Source organism: Plecotus auritus (assembly GCF_963455305.1).
Source record: "Plecotus auritus genome assembly, chromosome: 9".
NCBI lineage: Eukaryota > Metazoa > Chordata > Mammalia > Chiroptera > Vespertilionidae > Plecotus > Plecotus auritus.
In genome coordinates this window covers 3,513,715-3,540,110 of record NC_137783.1, presented here as the reverse complement: position 1 = coordinate 3,540,110, position 26,396 = coordinate 3,513,715, and the positions used below count along the sequence as shown (strand labels likewise).

Genomic DNA, 26,396 nt, shown 5'->3' with positions numbered 1-26,396 from the left:
TGTCTGTCCCAAGCCCCCAGCCTTCGGAAGGTCACATCCAGGGATTCCTGAAGACACCGGGCAATCCCAGGGCACCCTCACACAGCCTGGGCCCAGAGGGTGGAGGGGGTGGCCTCCTGGGCTTGTAGGCAGGGGGCTTCTTAACCAGAGCCCTCCCTCCCCTGGGGGAGGGTGTGGAGGTCACGGCAGGTGTGTGGCATCCTTGGAAGCCATTCCCAGTGGGAAGGCTCTGCTCAGCTCCTGGGAGGTGCAATTCCATCAGGTCCCTGTAGGGGGCGCACGACCTCCCTGCTCCTTCCCCTGTGTCACAGCTCTGCCTGTCAGGGAGGCCCATTGGCGCTGTAATTCAGAGATGCTTCTTCAACGCGCAATGATTTATTCAATCAACCAGGTGGCGTTTTTCACAGATGAAGGACATTCACAGATCATATTGCCCGGCAGTCCTGGTTTCATTATAAGACCCAGAGACATCAACGTTGGCTTTAGTCACACAGCGAGTGGATGGCAGACCCCAATCCCCCGGCCCCCTTGCTTAACCAAGACAGACGGTCTCTATGATGTATTTCAAAATAGATTTTTATCGATTTCATAGAGGAAGGGAGAGGGAGAGAGAGGCAGAAACATCAATGATGAGAGAGAAACATTGGTCAGCTGCCTCCTGCACGCACCCTACTGGGGATTGAGCCTGCAACCCAGGCATGTGCCCTGACTGGGAGTCGAACCAGTTCATAGGTCGATGCTCAACCACTGAACCACGCCGGCCAGGCTAACCATTTTTATTCTAGCTGGACACACGAGTTGTTGTCTGCGTCCACGTTTCCTCCTGTTCTGACATTTTCTCAAGCCAGGAGGTGGAGGGTGAGTGTTCTTTGACCTCCTGTCACCTTTTCACGCTACTGATCTGGCCTGAAGCCTTAAGGAAGAGCAGAGGTCCGCCACCAAGTACCAAAATGCTCCCAGGAGGACGGAGGTCCTATATCCTCAGCTTGGAGACAGTGGACAGCTCTCTCGGAGACAGCCAGGGACCTCTCCAGCTTGTCCCCGGGTGCCCTGAACACGGCCGAGCCAGAGAAGAAAGCCAATAGCTGACTTTGAGAAATGAACGCTGGAGTCCTTCAAAGACAAGCGGACTCCCCACTTTTGGGACCAGTGCCTGCTGGCATCAGGTTTCAGAGGAAAAGCGTCAGTAAATACGATTTTCTTTGGAGGTAAATAGTGGGCTGGAGGCTGCGGAGCAGCGCTAGCCTGCTGTCTGCTCGGTCGTGTGCAAATGGCTGGACCAAGTGCAAGCCACGGGCTCTGAGTGACCCCTCCTGGCCAGCACCCCTGGGCTGAGCAACCCCAGCGGGGTGTGTGTGTGTGTGTGTGTGTGAATGTGTGTGTGGTTTGGAGCGGGAGGAGAATTCAAAAGTTACGTTTTCCTGGAAGATGAGGAGGCCCTTCTTCCCCTGCACCCTCTGTCTCTCCTTTCTTCCTTCCCACATCCCTTCCTCCAAGACCCTGCAAGGTGCCTCCAGGCCGGCCACGAAACGATGACGTCATCATCTTCCCGTTGCCAACACAAGTTAGGGTCCAGCCTGAGCAGGTCCCACTCCACAGGAAGGGAGGTTCCAGGACAGGGGGACTCGCACCTCGCTGCTCGTCACCGAATCGCTAGACACCACACACGCGCGCAGAGCTGACTCTGTGCTAGACACTCAACGAACATTGGAGGAGTGAAGGCAGGGAGGGTCGAACCCAGAACCCATCGTCCTTCTCCCGGCGGTGCGATGGCGGTGGACGCTGGCCCTTTCCCAGGACTCGGCTTCACAGAGTGGGTGCAGCTGAGTTGGGGTGTGGGTGGAACGTGTCCTCGTTGCCTGCCCCTGCTCCCCCATACCGCCCCCCCCCAATCTACCAGAACTTCATTTCTACCTTTGGCTACTTTTCCCGGGAGTCATGTGGAGGATGAGCTGAGGGTCTGCTCGCTCCAGGACAGCGGTCACCAACCGGTGGTCCGCAGATCACTGGGGGTCCGCGAGGTCCGAGAGGTTGGCCACCGCTGCTCTAAGAGACCCATCGGAGGCTTTCTTTTTCTCTGGCATGAAAGCAGTCAGAGGGCAGCACCCAATCCTCAGGGGGCCTCCCCGGGGGAGTGGAAAGGGCCTCTGGCTGGGGTCAGGGTCCTGGTGGGGCTTGTCCGAGGCCAACTGGTCAGGTGGGGCCCCAGCTTCCCCACACGGAAGATCGCGATGAAGAGAGTCCAGCCACCTCGGGGTTGCTTGGGGGATCCGAGGGCCATGGATGTGTCACAGACGAATGGGTTCTGTGATTGCGGGAAGACTCAAGCCACACACTCTGGGTTCGAATGCCAGCCCTGCCCTTGGTGGCGGTGTCGTTTTTGGCAAGTGACAGCCTTCACGGTGCCTGTTTGCTGTCTACAAAGAAAAGACAGCAGCGCGGCTGGCGTGAAGCATCGACCTGTGAACCAGGAGGCCATGCCCGGGTTGCGGGCTTGATTCCCAGTGTGGGACGTGCAGGAGGCAGCCGATCGATGATTCTCTCTCATCACTGATGTTTCTATCTCTTTCTCCCTTCTCCCTCTCTTTTTCTCTTGGAAATAAATAAAATGCATAAATAAATAAACAATAAAAATAAAAAAGGAAAGTCAGCAGTAGGTCCCGCTCTACAGGGTGGGTCGGGGGGGGGGTGTTCTAGGAATTAATTTTTTTAAACTTTAGGATGAAGTCTGGCACAGCGGATTTTGCTATCATTATTCCAAACAAGCTTTTAGAAATGGCCTGGCACAGAAGCATCAGTAATTAACGTGTATTGTGCCCCGACCCAGTGCTGGGCATTTTCCGGGCACCTCGGGTGTCGGTCCTCACTCAGTCCTCGCAGAACCCGTGGGAGAGGGCGTGTCCTTCGCCGTGGGGGGCGGGGCCGGAGGGAGCCTGGGAGCTGGTGCTTTACACGATTTCCCCGAAGTCCCCTGATGGTAGAACGGAGCCCGCGTGTAAAGTCGCTGCCCACATTCTTCCAGTGCATTGCACACAGTTCCAAAAGCAAGGGGCACAGCCACGTCCTCGTCACCCCCCGCCCTGGCCAGCCCCTCTTGGCACCATGAGCGTCCACCCCTTTGCTGGGCCGCCCTGGGCACCACGTCTCAACGGCTCAGCCTCCCAGCCTCATGGCCTATCACCCGAGCGGGCACGGTGCCATGCCGAGCTGTCGCTTCCCTGAAACACGCCCACCGCTTTCTTACTTCCCAGCCTGGAGGCCCTGCTGCCTGGGGCACCTTTATGTTCTTGTACCGGTTTTCACTGAAACAAAATTATGGTCACAATGGAGCAGGCAAATGGCTCGGGAAACAACCTCAGGGTCAGAAATGCATTCTGTTTGCTAGTGGCTGTGCCAAGACGGCCCCCTGCGAGAGGAAACGGACCAGGAGGCGGACTGCGTGTTCTCCGTGGGCTGGCTGGAAGGCTGTTTATCGGATAAGCGGGAATGCCCCTTGTGCTTCGCTGCTAATTAGAGACGCTCTTCCGTCTCCTTGACATTCAGGGCCCGCAAGAGACACTCTCTGAATGCCAAACGGGTCACAGAGCCTGCTTCAGTTTCTCAAAGGCGTCCATGAGCGCCAAAGCTGGTAAAGCGCGTGTTAGAGAAACGGCATGAAATTGCACAAACGTTTAAGACGGGTGCGCGGTGCTGGCTCCGAACAACGCCCCTGATCAGTCGATTAAACGGGAGGGAAACACACCAGGCCTGGCTCCCCCCCGTCACCCCAACTCCTGTTCCTCTAACATGTGGCCACCCAGGGGGGAACTCGCCCGAGAGAGGTGCCCCCCCCATCCCCCGCCCCGGCTACTTCCATCTGAAACGCCTCTGGCGGATTTGGATGCGAACATGTCAGAAGGATGTCTTTCTTCACCCCCAAATGCTCTCGACTTCTGTCCGGGACACTGGTCACGCGGGATCTGAAGTTTCATTTGTGCTCATCTGTTCATGAGGACGACAGAGCCCTCCTCCCGGACCACAGCCCTCCTGCGGCCGACCACACAGCCGTTCGTTAGGCAGGTGTTGGTTAAGCACCTACTATGCACCAGGCAGTGTTCTCTACAGAGGCCAGCTCGCTTTTTTTGAAAAGGCCATCGGAAGCGTGGCCAGCCACACCCGGTCTCCGTCACACATTCTTCTTTGCTTTGTTTGCTGTCTCGGTCTCCAACCTTCTAGACACGTAAAGGCCATTCTTAGCTTGGGAGGACACAAAAATCCAAACTCGGCCCCGCCCTCCACGGTGATGGATGGAGAGGGGGCTTAGTGGTTGAAAGAGGAGCTCAGGGGGCGTGAGGACGGAGGACAGGCCGCCCAGAGGCCCCTGGAGGGTGTGCGCCCGCCTTTGGGGTGGAAGGGGTTGTGAGGATGACCGCAGCCAGCACCCTGGGAGGAGGATTCAGACAGAAAACGCTGTATGTGCGACGTCGGTGAGGCAGGAGAGAGCAGCAAAAAGGCCGGATAGCTGCACCAAGGGCCTGGCAGGTGTGAGCGCTGCACCAAGGGCCTGGCAGGTGTGAGCGCTGCCCCGAGGGCCTGGCAGGTGTGAGCGCTGCACCGAGGGCCTGGCAGGTGTGAGCGCTGCACTGAGGGCCTGGCAGGTGTGAGCGCTGCACCCGAGGGCCTGGCAGGTGTGAGCGCTGCACCGAGGGCCTGGCAGGTGTGAGGGTGGCCAAGGAGAGATGGGCTGCGGAGCCTGCAGGCTGGGGCAGCGACCTAGGCTTCAAAGGGGGAAGGTCTACTGAAAGGCTAAGCCAGGGATGCCAGAGTCATCAGCCGGGGGCTGCAGAGGTGGGTGGGTGAGGGAGCACTGGGCAGGGGGGCAGGGGGGCAGGGGGGCAGGTGCTGCCCGAGGAGGAAAGGGTGAGGCAGGAGAAAGCAGGGGCTTGGACTTCTCCAGGGACCTGGAAGCTCACCAGCTCCCTCGAGCCAGACACAAACTCAGTGCTGCTTCCCAGCCACCTCACACTCTGGAAGGAGAGGAGGAGGAGGAGGAGGAGGAGGAGGAGGAGGAGGAGGAGGAGGAAGAGGAGGGGGAGGAGGAAAAGGAGGAGGAGGAGGAGGAGGAGGAGGAGGAGGAGGAGGAGGAAGAGGAGGGGGAGGAGGAAAAGGAGGAGGAGGAGGAGGAGGAGGAGGAGGAAGAGGAGGAGGAGGAGGAGCAGGAGGAGGAGGGGGAGGGGGAGGGGGAGGAGGGGAAGAGGGGGAGGAGGAGGAGAAAGAGGAGGAGGAGGAGGAGGGGGAGGAGGAAGAGGAGGAGGAGGAAGAGGAGGAGGAGGAGAAGGAGGAGGAGGGGAAGAGGAGGAGGAGGAGGGGGGAGGAGGAGGAGAGGGAGGAGGAGGAGGAAGAGGAGGGGGACATTTGCTACCTTCCTGGGAAAGCAAGGACCCCAAACAGAGAGGCCTCTGTTATGACCTGTTCCTACAAGTGGGTGAAAAGGGCCCTTCCTGTCATTTCACCCCGGAACCCGTATAGCTGGGCCTGGCTCATTTCCATGGTTAAGATGAAATGCTCCTATTGGTCAACCCCAGGGAGGCTGAATCAGCAAGCCCATGGCCTCCCTGCCTTCAGCTGCGGAGAGAAGGAAGGCGACGCTGCTTGTCTGAGCAGGAAAGTGGGGTCAGACGCAGAGACCCTCGCCCACGCTGGCCCCGCCCCCCAGCACACGGCCTCCCCATTGGTCCGGTGGCCTGGGGACACGTGACCACCCATAGCACAAGCGAAAGGATCGGGAAGATTGGCGTGCGCAGGCCTCGCTGGACAGCGCTATCCTAAACGTTTTATATAAATTCAGGGAAAAGGAGATTTTTGTAGCCACAGGCTTTTTATTGCGGCTGTTTATCGACCTATCTGTACGCGAAAACTGAGGCTGTTCTTCAGAGAGTGACATCCGAAGAAATCGGTTTTGAAAATATTTTCATTTTTATTACATTTTCTCCCTCCCCATTTCAAGAGAACAGTAAAACTCGATGACACGTGTAATCTGATCAGCTTCTTCTCTGCAGGAGCTTGAAGTTCAATGTGGAGGTGGTTTGCAGTAAAGCATCCGAAGCCGCAGGGCGCACGCAGAGAGGGGGTTTCGCCCGTCGAGTGTCGCTTGCGGAAGCGGGTGGCACCCTCAGCTGCTGGTAGTGACTTCAAGGCTGACATTGCCCAAAACCGGGCCACCCAAAGGCCCCTGAGGCCCAGCGGGGATGTACCGCCTGCAAAGGGAAGGGGGCCGCATTGACCTGGGGTCTGACTGTCGTAGGCTCATCATTCACATACAATTAGTGTCAGGGTCTAGGGGACGTGGCGCTGGTGACAGGCCTCCTGGGGGAAGCACCTAAGTGGTCCATCTTTTTCCCATCGATCAAGCTGTTTTGACTTGATTTCCGCTTCTTTTCGAGGTCAAGAGTGTGACTAAAGCCACGTCATCTTTCAAGGCTGCACTCCTCTGTCCGCTGGTGGACCCTTAGTCACAGGGGTCACGCATCCCCCACACTCCGCACACCTAGCTGCCTGCCGTTTCAAGGCCCTTGAGTCTGCCCGGCTGGCCTGGCTCAGTGGCTGAGTGTCAACCTATGAACCAGGGGGGTCACAGTTCAATTCCCAGTCAGGCCACTTGCCTGGGTTATGGGCTCCATCCCTAGTAGGGGGCGTGCAGGAGGCAGCCGATCGATGATTCTCTCTCATCATTGATGTTTTTTTCTCTCTCTCCCTCTCCCTTTCTCTCTGAAATCAATTTAAACATATATATATATATATATATATATATATATATATATATGGCTCTTGAGTCTTTGCTCACCTAGTTTTTCTGCTTCCTTCTTTCTTTTTTTTTTTTTAATATATTTTATTGATTTTTTTTTTTTTACAGAGAGGAAGGAAGAGGGATAGACAGTCAGAAACATCGATGAGAGAGAAACATCGATCAGCTGCCTCCTGCACACCTCCCACTGGGGATGTGCCCGCAACCAAGTTACATGCCCCCGACCGGAATCGAACCTGGGACCCTTCAGTCCGCAGGCTGACGCTCTATCCACTGAGCCAAACCGGTTTTGGCAGCTTCCTTCTTTCTTTCTTCTTTCTTTCTTTCTTTCTTTCTTTCTTTCTTTCTTTCTTTCTTTTTTCTTTCTTCCCTTCTTCTTCTTCTTCTTCTTCTTCTTCTTCTTCTTCTTCTTCTTCTTCTTCTTCTTCTTCTTCTTCGAATAAGCTAATCTTTATTTCTCTTGCTTTTTAAGGCATCCGGATATTAAGAAGTATATTTTAAATGTTCCCCCATGAGCTGGGCTCCTCTCCACGGAAGGGTCTGTGTTCCTGAAGTGAAACCCCGGCTGTGCGTTAGCTCTGCCCTGACATCCCTCCGTCTCTCGCACGATGGCTGTAGAAAGCCTTTGATCCGATCGCCCCGAGGTGAGCGTGTCCATCTGACTGCCCGCAGCGCCGTCTGGCTGTGTGAAAACCGGTCCCGTGGTGGGTGAGCGGGACGCGCTGTCTCGGCGACAGCTGGTCCTGGTACACCCAGGTCTGCTAAAGGCTCTTTTCCCTGCGGACACCCCATTAGGCCATCCGGGGGCTTTAAGGTTGCTGTCTGAATGAACCCACGTGAAACCTGAGCTGAGTGGCCCCCCCGAGAGGTCAGGAGAATCTGGAAACATCCATCGTTCTAGTTACTTGAAAGTGTATGACTGTTTCCTGTTAAATCTCACTTTGTGCCTGCCATGAATGCATACGTACGGTCTGGGTGCTAGCAGGCTCCCACACTCAAACCCTGACCATGAAGAACGGTCCCTGCCAGCGATGGGAAAATCTCGTTAATAAAAAGGATGATTTCTGTAGATCCTTATATTCTTCACACCGTTCATGTATGCTGTATACTAACCAGGGCATTGTAGAAAAATTAAAGCAAATGTGACTAACCACACACACACACAGTTTAGGGGAAATGAATCTCTTAAGAACTGGATAACAGGGGTTAAAATGTACAAAGTTCCAGCTATACGATAAACAAATCACGAGGATGTAATGTACAGCATGGCAACCACAGTTCATAATGCTGAACTGTATTTTTCAAAGTGGCTAAGAGAGTAGATCTTAAAAGTTCTCATCACACACAAAAGCTTTGTAACCATGTGGCGATAGGTGTTAGTGAACTGGACTTAATTGTGGTCATCATTTCAGTGTCTACCAACACCAAATCCTCACGTTATACACCTGAACCGGATATAATGTTACCTGTTAGTTATCTCAATTAAAAAATAGATAAAAAAGCAATTGCATAACAAATGATTCTTTCAATGTTTTTCTCCCTCCCCTTATAATTTCTTTCTTGAGTTGCATTGTTTAAGTGGCATGGCGGAGTGCCTTGGGTTCCCCCAATTAAAACACATGCTGTGACTTATTCTTTTTGAGGTGAAATGGAACCTTTTAAAAACCAAAGGGTGCCGCCAGGCAGTCCCGGCCCCTCAGGATCGCAACAGAGCCTGAAGAATCCAGCGCCACAGTTTCAGGAGCCCCGAAACAGAACGCTTCCATGAAAGTCCTCGTTCCCCTCCCAGCAGAAGCCGCCTCCCCACGACCTGCCCTCAGGCTTCTGGGAGCAAAGCACACACAGCAAAGTGAGGCGCAGTCAGAGGAGCGTCTCAGGAGCAGGAGTCAATGCTTCCCCCCGCCCTCCCCCTCCCCCGTCAGCCTGACCTCCCCCCGCCCTCCCCCCTCCCCCATCAGCCTGACCGCTGGGGCGTGGAGGGATGGGGGCCAGCACCGGTGATGGATTGCTGGGCGCATTCGGGGCTGGAGACGGGCAGACGGCTGGACAGGTGCAGAAGGCAGTAAAAAATGTCTGTCGCACACAGCTGCTTTGCCTCTCCCCATCTTTTAGTTTTGTTAAGCCTCCTCTCACCCCGCCACCCCTGCAATTTCTGTCCTCAGTCTTCCTGCCGTCCAGGGAGCTCAGCCTGGCCCCAGATCCGGGATTCAGACCAGGGAGAGCCGCAGCAAGAGGGAAGGTGGCTTGGAATAGGCCCCGGCGGCACCCTGGCAAACAGGGACTCCTCCCTCAGGGAGGGTGCATGTAGCTGCTCTCACCAGGTGCAGCCAGGAGGGGTCCGCCTAGATCCCCGGGACGTCATTTGTGTTATTAGGATGGCATAGTAAGGAACTTATATGGGCTAACCAAGCCTTATTTTTTTTTAATATATATTTTTATTGATTTCAGAGAGGAAGGAAGAGGGAGAGAGAGATAGAAACATCAACGATGAGAGAGAGTCATTGATTGGCTGCCTCCTGCACGACCCCACTGGGGATGGAGCCCTCAACCCGGGCATGTGCCCTTGACCGGAATTGAACCTGGGACCCTTCAGTCCGCAGGCCGGCGCTCTATCCACTGAGCCAAACCGGGTAGGGCTAACCAAGCCTTACTGGCCTCACCCCCCACTGCACCTCTGAACTGTCCCCTCCCCCAGCTGCACGCCCCTCGGCACACAGCCCGACAGCACGGGGGAGGGGGCAGTGGCCTCTGCAAGCGGACAGTGGTCCCCAGGCCTCTGTCTCACTCCCTTTTGTATCTGGAGGGTCCAGCAGAAGGCCTGGCCGCCTGCGAGGAGGAACCGGGCCCCTCAGAGGAGACTGGGGGGCTTATTCTGGGAGGGGTGCCTCTGATGAGTGGGTGCAACTATACTCATCCATCCATCCATTCATTCGGCTGCTCCCACCCGGCTCTACAGGGGGATGTTACTGTGGAGTAAAGCAGGCAGGACCATCCTCACAGAGACCACACTGGGGGAGGGGGTGATGCAGTCCACCCAGGAGCTGCAGGAGCAGAGGGGAGGGGCTCCTAACTTTGACTTGGGGTGTCAGGGAGAGACCCCTGAAACGTGAGGTCTCCCTAAAACCCGAAGGATGGTGTGGGAGGCAGGGAAGTCTGGGGCAGGGGATAGGAAGGTTCCTGATGACACAGCTCAGTATTATCCGTGGCCTCTGGGCCACAAATGAGTCACCTCGTCAGTCAGAGCCTCAGTTTCTGCATCAGTAAAATGGGGGTAAGGATGCTGGCTTCCCTGGGTGGTTGGGAGGGCTTAACGAGATCACGTCCATTAACACGTTAAGCGCCACGTCCGTCACCAGAGACTGACACTCTACTTTCGGTCTGGACCTGTCAGTCACTGGTGCCGCCGGCATATCGGTGACATCGGATGTCGCGGGCTAATCGGAAAGGAAGACAAACAGGCTTGGCGCTTAACGTGTTAAACATCCCACAGACTCTGTCGCCTTGATGCTCAGTTGGTGTCTGACGGATGAGTGAGTGATGCCTGGCGACAGGGGATGTCTCAGTGACACATCAGCTCAATTTGCTCTATATTACACCAGGGGTACAATACGTTGTGTGTGCGCACGGGAAATTCCAACCTAATATACCATATATTTACCCTTCGTGAACGGAGTGAAACCCAAAATAGTTCGCATTCTTTGTGCTCAGCCGCTGATCTGAAAGTCGAGTTATTGCAGGTGCCAAGCCATTCGCCTTGAATACTGTGGTTTAGCAAGTGTTATACTAGACCAGTGGTCGGCAAACTGCGGCTCGCGAGCCACATGCGGCTCACCAGCCGCAGTTTGCCGACCACTGTACTAGAGGAAGAGAGGAAGAGTTCCCCAAACACCAACTAATGGTGCGGGGATGTGCCAGAGGACCCCCCCCACCCCCCAAGGACTCTGGGAGGGCAGCTGGGCTCACACCCGCCATCTCCCCTCCCCCTCCCGGCCGATCTCCAAGAGGACCGGCTTTGTGTTAAGGTTCCCCAATGGGGCCGTGGAGAAGGAGCAATTGCACTGGCCCCGGCCCCGGGCAGGTGGGCTCCCGGCCTAAATCGCAGCGAAGTCACACAGCGGAGAACACATCCCCTTTGATTAGCAGGAGGCGGGACACCCAGCGAGGGGCTGAAAGACCCCGCGTGGTGGCTGTGTGTGTGCAAACGAGATGGCTTTGGATTGGACCATAGAGCCTTCATTTTGGAGCCCGAGAGTCACCGTGCAGGCGGACTGCGCCCCTCCCCGTCGGGTCCCCGGACAGGCACAGGCCATCCCTGTGGGCCTGGCACCAAGCCCAGGACACAGCCGGCACCGGGAAGGGTAGTGAATGCAGCACGTTTATTAGGACACGGGTGGCCCGGCTCCTGTGGCATCTGTGGTGCTTGCTCACTCCTCTCCATCCGGAGTCCAGTCCTGAATGCAAGAGGGATGTTCTCCCAGAACCACTGGCCATCACTAGCCTTTGCCTATCAGGGAAGGCGCTGCTGTCCCTGCCTGCCCTTCTCGCTTCCACCTCCGGCAGCTCTGATCATTAGGAAGTCCCCCTAATCATTAGGAAGCCCCCTTAATCATTAGAAGCCCCCCTAATCATTAGGAAGTCCCCCTAATCATTAGGAAGCTCCCTCATCATTAGGAAGTCCCCCTAATCATTAGAAGCCCCCTAATCATTAGAAGCCCCCTAATCATTAGAAGCCCCCCTAATCATTAGGAAGCCCCCCTAATCATTAGGAAGTCCCTCTTACACATCCCCAGTGCACACTGCGGGTGGGTGGAGGGGTGGCTCCAGGCTCCCTCAGAAGAGGGGGGCAGAGCCCCAGCCTGTCCCCCCTTTAAGGCAAGCATGGGGCCAGGTCGGAGAACGGGAAAGGCCTCAGGAGCTCACCTGCCCCTTCTGAGTGTCTGGGGTGAGGGGCCTGCGACCGGCCAGGGCGCCCAGCAGGCGGGCACCGCGCAGCTCAGTCCGGTTGGGACTCTGCGTCCCTCGGGCCCTGACCTCGGGGTTGTCAGGAGACGGGAATGGGCGCTTCCGTTCAGCACCTCTGCACAGGACATGGGGACAGTCCCAGGCTCCCTTCAAACGTCCGTCCCTTCCCGGCTGTAGACCAAGTGACTGGGCCTGAAGCCGGCGGCCGAGGCCTGGCGGCCCGTGGGGAGGCCTGGCGAGGGGCCGGGGGGCTGGGGGCCGTCAGCAGCCACCGCCGTGGGTCTCCCGAAAGAAAGGTCGCCCGCCAGGCCCCCGGGGAAGGCGCCCAGGCCGCCAGCCAGGGCGCCCATGGCCGAGGCGAAGCTGGAGAAGCAGGCGGCCGCCTCGGAAGCGGATGGGGAGGCGGGGGCCTGCGGGTCCGGGGACCCCGCGCCCAGGGCGTCCAGCACCGGCGCCCCGGCAACTCCCAGACCCCGGGCTCCCGGGAGCGCCGCGCCCGCCTCCCCGCGCCTCCTCCGCTTCCGTCGGAAGTTCCCGTTGTCGAACATCTTCTCGCAGTTGGGGTCCAGGGTCCAGTAGTTGCCTTTGCCTGTGGAGGGAGCGCCCAGCTCAGAAAACCTGGGGTTCGGGGGCCGCGGTGGCAGCGTGAGAAACGGAGGCGGCCTTGGGAAGATTCCCGGGGCCCACCGACAGCCCCCCTCCCTCCTCCTCCTCCCTCCCCCTCCCCCAGCCCCGGAGGCGCTTTGTACGGGAAGGACGGGCCTCCAGAGCCGGGCTGGGGGGAGTTTGGACGGGCAGGAAAAGCGGGGAAGGGCGACCCCCCAGGAAATACCGAGGCCCCCTAAGTCCCAGGGCAGAGAGAAAGCGCACGGGGCACAGAGCCTTCGGACTCCCCCTGGAGAGGGGCTGACCGCGCCTGGCCCGGAGGCAGGTCCCAGCGAGTCCCCAAGCGGCGCCTCCTCTGCCTACAAGCCCCTGGGGTGGGCACTGTCTCCCCGGTTTACAGAAGGGACCCCGAGGCCCAGAGAAGGGACCGGAAGGGTTCCGGCCGGCTAGCGGCGCGCACGAGAGCGCGCGGGGGTTTCCAGACGCACAGAGGACAGGACCTGGGTCAGGCCTGTGGTCTGCCAGCCGCCGGCACTCCCCTCCCCGCCCGGCCTCAGGATCCCCGCGGCACAGCGAGGACTGCGTGTCCAAGGCCGTTCCCCCCCGCCCCCCGCACCCCCAGGAGCGCGGCTGAGGGAGCCCCCGGCGCCCGACGGGCGGCCCGCGCCGGGTACCTGGGTCGCCCTCGTCGCGGGGCACCTTCCTGAAGCAGTCGTTGAGCGAGAGGTTGTGGCGGATGGAGTTCTGCCAGCCCGCCTGGCTGCGCCGGTAGAAGGGGAAGTTGCCGGCCACGAACTGGTAGATCTGGCTGAGCGTCAGCTTCCGCAGCGGCGCGCTCTGGATGGCCATGGCGATGAGCGCCGAGTAGGAGTAGGGCGGCCGCACCAGCCTCAGCAGCTCCTGCTGCCCGGGGAGGCCCAGCCAGGCCAGGTCTGCGCCCGCCAGGCCGCCCGGGGCGCCCAGGAACGGGCCCGGGGTGGCGTAGCTGGGGGGCGCGCAGGGTGGTGAGGGCCCCGCCGGCGCACAGGGCGCGGGGCTGAGAGAAGGCGCGTTCAGCCAGAGGCGCGGGCCAGCGCCCGCTGCGCCCGGGTCCCTGCGCCCGTAGCCCGTAGGGTGCGCGGCTGCCCGGGCCTGGCTGTGCGGGGCCGGGCAGACCCCCAAGCCGTCGCAGTACGTGGCCATGTCCAGCCGCTCCCGGGCCTGGCCGGGCGGCTCTATCCCAAAGCTCATGGGCGCCCCATTCAGCGCAGCCCGCCGCCCTGGCCCTTTAAATGCCGTCGGGTCCCGGCCCAGGTGAGTGTGGGTGTGGAGCCTCCTGGGACGCCCGCATTGGAGAGGGCGGCCTCCGTCTCCGCCCCAGGTCAGCTTTCCGCCCCGCCCTGGCCCCCACCTGCCCCTGGTCCCCACCTGCCCCTGGCCAGCCGCTCCAAGAACGCCCCACCCTGCGCCTCCTGCTCCGAGAGCCAAGTCGCTCAGGACCTTTGACTCTGGCGCCCTGGGCCCCCGGGGATCCCACCGACCCGGCCTCTTCAACCCCGCGGCCCCGGTTGCCCTGGACCCTTGGGCAGGCACCGCATCTCCCGCAGACCCCTGAGGTTGCAGCCCCCTCGTTCTCCCACGGGGACCCCTGCCCCCTCTGAATCTCTCCTCGCCTCAGGGGCCGCGGTGCCCGCCAAGGAGCCCCCATGAGGTCCATTGTATGGCGGGGCTGGGGCCACCAGGAGGGCGACACGACCTGGCTGGGTGGGGACAGGGCGCTGGAGTCAAATGGAGTGCCCGCATGGCGTGAAGACGAACCAGACCCTGTAAGCGTGGGCACCCCGCCCCCTCCTGACGAACCTTTGCATCTCCAAAGCCCAGGGAGTGGGACCCCCTGGTTTGTCTGCGAGGAGGCCTTGGGGACGGAGCGCAGGCCTGGCAACACCCTCCCCTGCTTTTCCCAGGAGACTGTGCAGTGCGCGCCCCACAACACCCCGGGGCCGCGGCAGGACAGGGCTGCGTACCCCCCGCAGCCTCTCAGGACCCCAAACCCCCAAGCCTTGGCTCCCCACGTTGCCCCCTGCCCCTTCCCCGCTGCAGGCTCATGGAAGGCAGTCCCAGGCAGGCCTATGAGCTTAGGGCCGGGTGCCCAGGAAGAGCTGGGCCTTGGGGCTCCAGGTTGGACCCCCTGCCCTCAGGTGGAGAAGCGAAAATTCTCCGGGGTGGGTCAGGTTCAGATGGGCTGTCCCCATGACCAGCGTCATCTCGTCAGAATTAGCGCTGTTCTGGGGCCCTCTCAGTAGCTCCTGGGACTGTGGATCCTCAAAGAGAATACATTTCCACTCATTTAAAAACATTGCCAACCCTCGCCGCCTCTCTCCCACTTCTGGCGTCGGGAAGGAGGCCAGTGGGCTGGGCTGAGGATTGGAGGCCACGGAAGACTTGGGCGGAGAGTTGGGGGCTTTAGGCCCCTCAGGTTATGACGTCAGAGGTTGGTGAAGCAGCCGCTCTGTGGAACACGTACCAAGAGGCAGGAGGGAGAGTCCCAGTGCGGCCTCTGCGGCCTCCGCCCTCCGGAGGCCCAGCCCTTGAGGCAGGGGCGGCTTCCGGGAGAGGAGAGGCCAGGAGGCGGTGTGTCCCCCGGTCCTAGGAACGAAGCGCCCCAGCTGGTGAGGGTGGCCCTTCAGCTGGCCTGCACCCACCTTCGCCTCCACCCCCCCAGGATTTCTCATTCTTGTCGGAGGAGTAGGTGCTGTGGAATTCCAGGACCCTTCGGAAGCCCCTCTCCACGACCACCCTGCAGGGACCGCTGGGGGCGGGCAGGGACCGCTGGGGGCGGGCAGGGACAGCTGGGGGCGGGCAGGGACCGCTGGGGGCGGGCAGGGACCGCTGGGGATGAGAACCTCCCTGCCTGCCCTTTCCCCTTGTGCTCTGAGTTTTCTGTAAGAGCATCGGAGCCGTCTGCCTCCCAGCTTGGTGATTTCCAACATGTGCTCGTCATTTTAAAGGCGGCGTCACCGTGGGGGTGACTAGACTCCGTGGGGGTGACTAGACCAGGGGTGGGCAAACTTTTTGACTCGAGGGCCACAATGGGTTCTTAAACTGGACCGGAGGGCCGGAACAAAAGCATGGATGGAGTGTTTGTGTGAACTAATATAAATTCAAAGTAAACATCATTACATAAAAGGGTACGGTCTTTTTTTTATTTCAATAGTTTTATTCATTTCAAACATTTTAACAAGAAGAATGTAAACACTAATTATTATAATTTGAAACTTCAAAAAATGGAGGAATCATAGCACAATAACATACCTTATATTGAAGATGGCAAAGGCAAAATAAAATTGCCTAACAAAGGAAAGGTACAAAAGCCTTTCGAATTAAACTTAAATATAATAAAATAATTTAAAACTAAAACAAATAGAAAAGAACAAAATGTGTAAACGGTAAATGAAACATTTTCTTTAGTGCAACTTCCAAATGATGCCCGGGACGTAGAAATAGATGGCAATGTAGACTGGGTTGAAAGGTTTTTGGTCTTTAAAACATCCACTTCAGTGGGAACAGTGTTGGTGGTCTCCTTTTTAGCTAATGCTCTGATCCTGTGCTCTCCAGGGGCGTGTCTCCCTACATCACCACGATAACGTGTCTCCGCATTCCCAGGGTGATGTCCGGGGACGCGTCTGAGGGCATTACAAGGAGCCTCTGGAAGATTGAGAGGTTGTTCCTTCTACCGAATGGGGGGATATAAATCCGCCCACTCAGAAGAAGGAGCTGCGGCCGTGTTTCCCGACGTTGCCATGTTAACACTGCTGCTGGTGAAGGAGCGGAGGGGAGAGCAAGAGAACCCTCCGCTCTTTCGGCTCCGCGGGCCAGAGAGAACAGCCGAACGGGCTGGATCCGGCCCGCGGGCCGTAGTTTGCCCACGGCTGGTCTAGACTCATCAGCCAAGGAGACTGTGAGCTGGACTCCGACGTGTCGCTGCGGGGCACGCTGGGCACCAGCACGCGTGGCGTAGAAACAGGGTTCAGTCTGCTGTCCTCGAAGCGGGTGCCACACCTGGCGTTTTCAAGTGGCCGCTGGTGAGCCCGCAGCTCTCCAGAAACCGCGCTTTAGGGGGGTGGAGAGTGGGTCCCTGAAGCCACAGGGCCCTGCCTGGCCCCAAAGGACGGGGATCATGGAGAAGGGAGTGCGGGTGGGAAAGGTGGGCTCACCTGCTGGGCGGACCCCAGGACCGGCCTTTGTTCCCTGACGCCTCACTGCGGGGAGGCACCCAGAGGAATCCCGCCGCTCAGCGTGCACCCTCCTGGTCCAGGGCTCGGGAGGTAGAGACGCTTCCCTCGGCGGAGTGACCCAGGGGTTTGGGAGAAAGAATGACCTTCATCTATGGTTATGGCTGTGTCTCAGGACCGGCGATGCTGAGTTTTAAAGACCAGCTTGGGTCATCCCTTGCAATGTAAGGGGATAAAAAAAGATGACAGTTCCTTTCGAATTCTCTTTAATTTTAATAGCCGGTCTTCCTGTCAGGCTGTAACGCTTGTGAGGTCCGGAACCGCTAAGAAGATCAGGTGGGCCTTCGTGTAATTGCCCTCAATTTTACTTTATAACAAATCATCACAACCCGTGCCGGGCAGGAATGCCCGTATTTAACCGCACCGAGCCCCAGGCCCCTCTTCCATCTCCACGCGGCAGCTTCCGTAGCGCTGAGCAGATGGCACTGAGTAGATGGAGTACCTCATTGTGGAGAGAATGTTTTAACACCTGAGTCAGCCTTGGATGGAACTCGGCTGAGAATTTTCCCAAGAGAAAAAACAATCGGGGAAGAAATCACCAGGAGAAAAGCTGTGCCCTTAGCGTGTCCAGCTTCCCCTGGGGCCTGGGCCCTGCCTGGGTGTCCTGCTCCGTTTCCCCAAACAGAACAGGTCCCCTGCCTCCAGCCCATCTCCTTCCTCTTTATTCTTTTTTTTAAAAAATATATTTTATTGATATTTTACAGAGAGGAAGGGAAAGGGATAGAGAGCTAGAAACATCGAGGAGAGAGAAACATCGATCAGCTGCCTCCTGCACACCTCCCACTGGGGATGTGCTCACAACCAAGGTACATGCCCCTGACCGGAATCGAACCCGGGACCCTTCAGTCCGCAGGCCGACGCTCTATCTACTGAGCCAAACCGGTTTCTTTATTCTTTACCGTGACCCCTCGGCCTCCCCAACCTTCCTCCACCAACTTCCAAGCCCACCTGTCGGTGCCCACACCTGTCTTCCTTCCTTCCGGCCCCTGTGGGAGGGGGGCCCCTTCTTCCTTAAGCCAGGTGGGGCAGGAGGGCCACCTGAGGTGCACCCTGTAGGGAAGCCGTGGGCAAATTATGGCCCGCGGGCCAGATCCGGCCCGTTCGGCTGTTCTATCTGGCCCGCGGAGCCGAAAGAGCAGAGGGTTCTCTTGCTCTCCTCTCCGCTCCTTTACTTTGAATTTATATTAGTTCACACAAACACTCCATCCATGCTTCTGTTCCGGCCCTCCGGTCCAGTTTAAGAACCCATGGTGGCCCTTGAGTCAAAAAGTTTGCCCACCCCTGCTGTAGGGGCTGCTCTCTGGCACAGCCCCGAGGGCCTCCCTCCCTGCTCGCCCTCCCCTCCCCCACGCCACCTTGTCAGCATTTCCAGATCTCTGGTTCCCTCCCTCTTGACCAACTTTTTTCTGAGGTTCTTCCATCTTCTTGAAGGGGTGCCTCTGTTGGCTATTGCTCTGCCCTCCCCTCCAGAGGCCACAGGCCTTACTCAGTCCAGACAGGCACCCCCCAAACTGCGCAGGCACAGTCTCCAGTGGCCTCTGTCACCCAATGATCGCGTTTACCCCTCACTTCGCTGGACTCTCAGCAGCTCTTGGTACTTTCCAGAAGCATCACCGGTCTCCACCTGCTTTGTAACTCGGTCCCCCGGCTTACCTCCCCCTCCCAGCTCCTTCTCAGGCCCCGGTGGGCCGGCCTTCCTCTTTTCACTCCGTGGCTTTACCTACTAGCCACTAACTCAGCGTTTCCCAGTCTCAGCACTATTGACATATTGGGTGGTTAATTCTGTTTTTAAAAATATACTTTTATTGATCTCAGAGAGGAAGGGAGAGAGAGAGAAACATCAATGATGAGAGAGAATTATTGATCAGTTGCCTCCTGCACGCCCTCCCCCCCCCCCCCCCCCGCCGGGGACTGAGCTCGCAACCCAGGCATGTGCCCTTGACCTGGAATCGAACTGTGACCTCCTGGTTCCTAGGTCGATGCTCCACCCCTGAGCCACACCGGCTGGGCCTGGGCTGGTTAATTTTTGCTGTCGGCTGTACTGTGGAGTCTTTAACAATGTCCCTGTTCTCTACCCACAAGACGCCAGCAACACCCCTCTGTGGAGACAACCGAAAGTGTCTTAGAATATTTGTTCCCATGGGGCCAAATCGCTTCCAGGCGAGAATCCCTGCATGAATCAATAATTCTGTAATTCTTATCATCCGTTTGGATGTCTTCCTGTCCAACTCAACACATTCCCAACGGAATTCACTGTCTTTCACACGTGAGCAGTGAGAGTGTCTCCAGGAGCCGGAAGTGCCCTTCCGCTGACAGGCACTGGGGAAGCAGGAACTTCAGTCCTACACCCACAAGGAACCGAGTTCTGTCAGAAACAGGAATGACCTTGGTCAGCTCCACATGCAGCAGCCAGCACCTTGACTTTAGGCTGAGTCGAGAACCAGACATGCCTTGCTGGCCCTCTGACCCACCGAACTGTGAACTAAGGAGTGGCTATTGTATCAAGCTTCTAAGTGGCTATTGTATCAAGCTTCTTCTAAGTGGCTATTGTATCAAGCTTCTAAGTGGCTATTGTATCAACCTTCTAAGTGGCTATTGTATCAAGCTTCTAAGTGGCTATTGCTTTAAGCTTCTAATAGAAAACTTAAAAAAAACTAAACTAACGTAAACTAAACGAAACAGGGCCACTCCCGTCCAGGAGCTCCCCTCTGAGGGAGAAGTTTTCACTCTCATCAGGACTGTGCCTCCCCAGGGCGAGGCCTACCCCTCTGCCCTGACCTCCCATCCACTCCCGTGTGGGACTCCAAGGAAGGCGGGTCGAAGGGTCACCGATTCGATTCCAGGTCAGGGCACATACCTGAGTTGCCCGTTAGATCTCGGGTTGGGTTGTGTAACCGATGTTTCTCTCTCTCTCTCTCTCCTCCCCTCCCTCTTTCTCTCTAAAATAAATAAAAACACATTTTATGTTTTAAAAAAATCTGGTTGGCGGGAAGCAACGTGGTTGGGGAGTCTACTTAAAGTTTTCAAATGTTCACAATTGGAGAGGACGCCAGGGACTAGGTCATTTTTTAACATGCACAAAACGGCTTCTTGACTTTTGTAGTTTTTGTCTTTCAAATAACGTCCCACGTTCAGGAATTATAAGCTCCGGCCGGGGAGTCAGCCTGACCGTGGCTTGAACCCTGCCTCCAGCAACAGATCCTAGGTCAATGATCCCATCTCTGAGTCCCATTTCTCCCCCATCTGGGAAGTGCTCTGACGTATTAGATTTCTCAGTTAATCCATATCCTATTTCCTTCCTAGTTGTGGTTCACAACTGATATTTGCCTCAAACTCTTAAAAACATTAAAGCAACATCAGGGCCTGCAGACTGCCAAGATTCTTTTTTTTTTTTTTTAAGCTGGCGAATGCAGAAGGTGCGAGCTTCAACTACAGGTGGACCTGGATTCGAGTTTTGGCTCTAGTCCAGCCATGGGCAAACTACGGCCCGCGGGCCGGATCCGGCCTGTTCGGCTGTTCTATCCGGCCCGCGGAGCCGAAAGAGCGGAGGGTTCTCTTGCTCTCCCCTCCGCTCCTTCACCAGCAGCAGTGTTAACATGGCAACGTCGGGAAACACGGCCGCAGCTCCTTCTTCTGAGTGGGCGGATTTATATCCCCATTCAGTAGAAGGAACAACCTCTCCATCTTCCAGAGGCTCCTTGTAATGCCCGCGGACGCGTCCCCCGACATCACCCTGGGAATGCGTAGACACCTTATCGTGGTGATGTAGGGAGACACGCCCCTGGAGAGCACAGTATCAGAGCATTAGCTAAAAAGGAGACCAACAACACTGTTCCCACTGAAGTTGATGTTTTAAAGACCAAAAACCTTTCAACCCAGTCTACATTGCCATCTACATCTACGTCCCGGGCATAATTTGGAAGTTGCACTAAAGAAAATGTTTAATTTACTGTTTACACATTCTGTTCTTTTCTATTTGTTTTAGTTTTAAATTATTTTATTATATTTAAGTTTAATTTGAAAGGCTTTTGTACCTTTCCTTTGTTAGGCAATTTTATTTTGCCTTTGCCATCTTCAATATAAGGTATGTTATTGTGCTATGATTCCTCCATTTTTTGAAGTTTCAAATTATAATAATTAGTGTTTACATTCTTCTTGCTAAAATGTTTGAAATGAATAAAACTATTGAAATTAAAAAAAAAGACCGTACCCTTTTATGTAATGATGTTTACTTTGAATTTATATTAGTTCACACAAACACTCCATCCATGCTTTTGTTCCGGCCCTCCGGTCCAGTTTAAGAACCCATGGTGGCCCTCGCGTCAAAAAGTTTGCCCACCCCTGCTCTAGTCCCAAGCTGCTGAGTGGTAGGCTGCCTAACCCTCCAGGCCTCAGTTTCTCATCTGCAAAGTGGGCTAGAGTGCCCACCTTCACCATGGCGAGGCTGCTGAGGTAACGCGCGCGGACTTACTGGGAGGTGAGGTTGGTAATGTAACTGCACAATGATGCCTCTTTTCCTCGGTGGGTGCATTTAACAAGCAGGCGTGATGGAGCCCAGGAAGGGTTCTTTGCATGTCAATGCAACCACTGGGGTCACCTCAGGGCGTTCTAAGTGTCATGGTGACATCTGCTTTCTTACCTTCACGGAGGCAGACTCTGTCAGCACCTGCGTGGGACCATGCTAACAGCAGCGCTGGCGTTGGCAACGAGGAACGGCGTGTGGCCGGCCAGCCTGGGGTGTCAGACGGGCTCGGGTTTGAATCCTGGTGCTGCCGTTTACTAACGGTGTGACCCTGGCTGCGTTAACTTGGCCCTCCTCCCCTCTAATACAGCAATAGCACCCCTCCCCTCCACTCCCCTCCCCACAGGGTGAAATGAATTATTGCACATTTCCTGGCACAATACACGTCAGCTCATGTTACTAGGGTGACCCATAAGGATACAGTGTTTCCTCTTTACCAGTCTGTTTTGGCTTTTCTGAAGTTATACTGCAGCAGATAAACAGGACGCTTCCGTGAGCTGGGGGTGAGATGAGGTACCACTGCAGGGTCACGTGGTGGGTCTGGGCCTGGGCCATTCCTGCCTCCACCCCGCTCCTTAATTCTGCGACTGTGACGCCATCTAGTGGGAAACCGCAGCCCCACGTGGTAACAAAACCCCCCTTATTGACGGTACATAACGGGCAGGTTAAGTTCTGTTCCTTCCCCGTGAAGAAGGTAACGCAATAGATGAGAGGAAAGAAGTACTCAGAATCCTTAGCTATCAGCGAAGATGTTTTTGAATTAAAAAAAATTTTTAAAGATGTAACCTTTCCTTTACAAAGGAAACATTTGCTACAGACGGGATGTTTTATTATAAAGCTTTAAAAATATTAGAAATCCGAATGCCAATTTTTATGATAATTCTATTGAGTATTTTTAACACAACGGTAGTGAAAACACAAGACTTTATAGTAAGTGTTGGCATTTTATTTAAGAAAAAGCCCTGTTGTGTTCACCACCATGAATGTCGGCTTCACTAAAAAGAAGGAGCCCTGGCCGGGCGGCGGGATTGGATGGAGCTTCATCCCATCCGTCATCCAAAGGTAGCGGGTTCGATCCCCGGGTGGAGCGCAGAAGTCAGCCACGCACGGGAGGCAAACGATGGATGTTTCTCTCTCGCAGGACCTCCCGGAGTTCAGACTCAAAGGCTGTTTTTGCCACATGAAGAAACAGGAGAATAATTTCGTGTGGGAACCAAGCAGTGCACTGAGTAACCTTCTCCCAGAGCAGGGGTGGGCAAACTTTTTGACTCGAGGGCCACAATGGATTGTTAAACTGGACCGGAGGGCCGGAACAAAAGCGTGGATGGAGTGTTTGTGTGAACTAATATAAATTCAAAGTAAAGGAGCGGAGGGGAGAGCAAGAGAACCCTCCGCTCTTTCGGCTCCGCGGGCCGGATAGAACAGCCGAACGGGCCGGATCCGGCCCGCGGGCCGTAGTTTGCCCACGGCTGTCTCAGAGGGAGGTTCGTGCACAGCCCTGGGTCCCCCAGGAGGAAGCCAGTGGAGAGACCCGCCCGCCCCTCCTCGCCCCCCCCCCGTGCGTCAGGGGCCACCCACTCCTTGTCTGACCCCACCTGGGGCACAGCGGGGGTGCGGGAGCGAGGACACCTTGTTTCAGGAAGCAGCGGGCGCCTCCGCCCGAGCACTGAGCTGCCCAGTTGGACGTCTCAGAGCCATTACACAGACGTGCCCAGTGGGGACCCCAGCAGCAGAGGCGAGCCAGCCCAGGGAACCATCCTGAGGACACCTTGACTGGTGAAGCAGGAGACGGAGCATGAGGCTGCGCGGCCATGAGCTCACACTCAGACCCGCTCTCTGCTGGCCAGCGGCGCCCCAGATGGCCGACTCCCCTTTTCAACGAAGAATCACTCCAGCGGGACAAATGAGCAGGCCAGCCAGTCAAAGCCAGACGGATACAAAAGTTCCTGCAGGCAGTCCCCCGGGTCCGGAGTCTGCCTTAAGGAATCTGGTTTAATTTCCCGAGTCCTGTCCTGGGAGAGCCGGGCTGATCAAGTGACTGACTGCGAGGGGCAGTCCCGCTCAGCACGGACAGCCCCCCCCGGCCCCCCAGCCTTGGAACCGCTGCGGAGTTACCTTCCCGTGTGCACCACGGACAGGCCCCGGGGCTCCCCGCGGAGCCTCCCAACCAGCTCCCCGGCCTCGGAAGGAAGCAGGGGCGACCTAGTCAGTGGGTGTCGCTGCGAAGAGAGGTCACGGGCTTAGCCTTTGCTGAAGCAGGTCATGTGCCTCGCTCGGCTCCTCACAGAACCGCTGCTTCCTGGGAAGGTGAACCGCGCTCACTGTCCCGCACGGTAACCGGCCACAGGGCCGCGGCCACCAGGCGGACTCCCGCTGCTGGTTCTACCGCCGGCAGAACAGAAACGCACCCGTGACGCCTGGCTCAGCGACGCAGCCCTGAAGCGCTGGGCACTGTCCCGCCCCTCCCGGAGCAGGGCTGGCCCTTCCTGGCCCCATGGCTTGGTGGGAGATAAGGCGAAACAAAGTGATTTTTTTATAAAAAGCTTTTGATTTATCTACAGACTGTTATTCCTGCACACTGCATTTCAAAGAGGGGGTCCAGGAATATTGTACAACTTCTTTAAATGTTGAATCACCTTGTTTTAGCCAGAATGAGAGATTTTAAAGAGCATCTTACAAGTTTCCTGGGGAATATCTATGTGAAATTACTGTGAAGAATGAAGCAAGCAGAATACTTTTTTTTTTTTTTTTAGTTTAAAGGTAAGTGTTAACATTTGGTGTATTTTTTTTCGTGGATTAGTCATATAAGATAAAATGATTTTACTTATTTTAAATTTTATTTTTTAATTGCAGTTGACATACAATGTCACATTAGTTTCCTATGTACGGGGTAGTGATTAGACATTTACATAGACATTTATAAGGCAGGTGCCAGCGGGGGGCCCCTCTAATCGCCCAGCTAGTCGCCCCACAGATTGGCCCTCATCACTGGCCAGGCCTTCTCCCGGAGAAGTCGGGCACCATCCACAATTATTACAACACTAGAGGCCCGGTGCATAAAATTCATGCACGGGTAGGGTCCTAGGCCTGGCCAGCCATGAGGGCCAATCTGTGGGGCGACCGGCCGGGCGATTAGGGGGGGCCCCGCTGGCACCTGCCTTGGCTGGCCTGGTGCCGTCCACTTGCTGGCCCCACCCCATGCCACTGCTGCCAGTTGCCTCCCTCTGTGGGGCAACTGGTGGGGCGATCAGGGGGGCCCCCACTGGCACCCGCCTTGGCTGGCCTGGGGCCTGCGGGCTAGGGGCAGCTCCTGTGTTGAGCATCTGCCCCCTGGTGGTCAGTGCACGTCATAGCAACTGGTTGATATACCACTGTTCCACCTTTCGGTTGATTTGCATATTAGGCTTTTATTATATATGACTAGAGGCCCGGTGCATGAAATTCGTGCACGGGGTGTGTGTCCCTCAGCCCAGTATGCACCTTCTCCAATCTGGGGCCCCTCGAGGGATGTCCGACTGCCCATTTATCAGGATCAGGCCTAAACGGGCAGTCGGACATTCCTATCACAATCCAGGACTGCTGGCTCCCAACTGCTCGCCTGCCTGCCTTCCTAATTGCCCCTAACCGCTTCTGCCTGTCAGCCTGATCACCCCTTAACCACTCCCCTGCCAGCCTGATTGATGCCTAACTGCTCCCCTGCCAGCCTGATTGCCCCTAACTGCCCTCCCCTGCAGGCCTGGCCAACCCTAACTGCCCTCCCCTGCAGGCCTGGTTCCCCCCAACTGCCCTCCCCTGCATGCCTGGGTCCCCCACAAATGCCCTTCCCTGCAGGCCCGGTTGCCCCCAACTTCCCTCCTCTGCAAGCTTGGTCCCCCCCAACTGCCCTCCCCTGCTGGCCTGATCGCCCACAACTGCCCTCCCCTGCTGGCCATCTTGTGTCCACATGGGGGCAGGATCTTTGACCACATAGGGGCAGCCATCTTGTGTGTTGGAGTAATGGTCAATTTGCATATTACTCTTTTATTAGATAGGATAGAGGCCTGGTGCACGGGTGGGGGCCGGCTGGTTTGCCCTGAAGGGTGTCCTGGATCAGGGTGGGGGTTCCCTTGGGGTGTGGGGTGGCCTGGGTGAGGGGCCTGTGGTGGTTTGCAGGCTGGCCACGCCCCCCAGCGACCCAAGCGGAGGCCCTGGGATCTGGGATTTATTTATCTTCTACAATTGAAACTTTGTAGCCTGGAGCAGAGTCAAGCCTCCTGCTTGCTCCATGGCCACAGCCATTTTTGTTGGGATTTATTTATCTTCTATAATTGAATCTTTGTATCTTTGAGTGGAGGCCTGGGCCTGCCAGGGTGTGCGGAAAGCTTGGCTTCCTCCATTGCCGGGGAAACCCAAGCCTCCTGCTCTCTCCGTGGCTGCAGCCATCTTGGTTGGGTTAATTTGCATACTCGCTCCTGATTGGCCGGTGGGTGTGGCTTGTGGGTGTAGCGGAGTGATGGTTAATTTGCACATTACTCTTTTATTAGATAGGACTAGAGGCCCAGTGCATGAAATTCGTGCACTGTGGGGGGGGGGTCCCTCAGCCAAGCCTGCCCCCTCTCACAGACTGGGAGCCCTCAGGAGATGTTCTACTGATGGGGAGCAGGCCTGAGCCACAGTCTGGCCTTCCTCTGCGGGAGGCAACCGGGCTGATCAGAGGAAGGCGCCAGTCCCATCACCCCGCTGCTGCTGCCACTGTCGCAGCCACCAAGGTGTTTTCATCAACATGGACTCCAGTCCCTGCATCATGAAAAAATGACAACTTTCTTTAGGCATTTTCAAGATGTGTTTTTCACAGGATATGACATTTCTTTTCTTTCTTTCTTTTTTATCCTCACCTGAGGATATGTTTCCATTGATTTTTAGAGGGCTTGGAAGAGAGAGGGAAAGAGAGAAACATCAAGGTGAGAGGGACACTTCGATTGGTTGCCTCCTACATGAGCCCTGACCTGGGCCCCGGCCAGGGAGGAGCCTGCAACCTAGGTACATGCCCTTGATCAGAATTGAACCCGGACCCTGCGGTCGGCAGGCCGAGGCTCTATCCACTGAGCCAAACCGCCTAGGGCAGGATATGACGTTTCTTAGCCCCTCCAGCAGCAGACCTTAGTTTTTTCCTCCAGGAGTGAGGTGGAAAAACCCTAGATCACCTTATTGGATTCTTATTACCCAAGTTACCAAGAACACTGTGAGAGGCAGCTTCCAGGGAGCTTAGCCA

The 26,396-nt window shown here is 56.4% G+C and overlaps 1 protein-coding gene across 1 annotated transcript; it reads right to left on the bottom strand.

The window, feature by feature from the left end:
* Positions 1-11,895: 11,895 nt before the first annotated feature.
* Positions 11,896-13,582, bottom strand: FOXI2 (forkhead box I2; the record flags this gene model as incomplete). The annotated part of the gene is made up of 2 exons (XM_080643258.1): positions 11,896-12,335; positions 13,027-13,582. 2 exons carry the CDS (start codon positions 13,580-13,582, stop codon positions 11,896-11,898), a joined length of 996 nt encoding a protein of 331 aa, XP_080499384.1.
* Between the last annotated feature and the right edge of the window lie 12,814 nt (positions 13,583-26,396).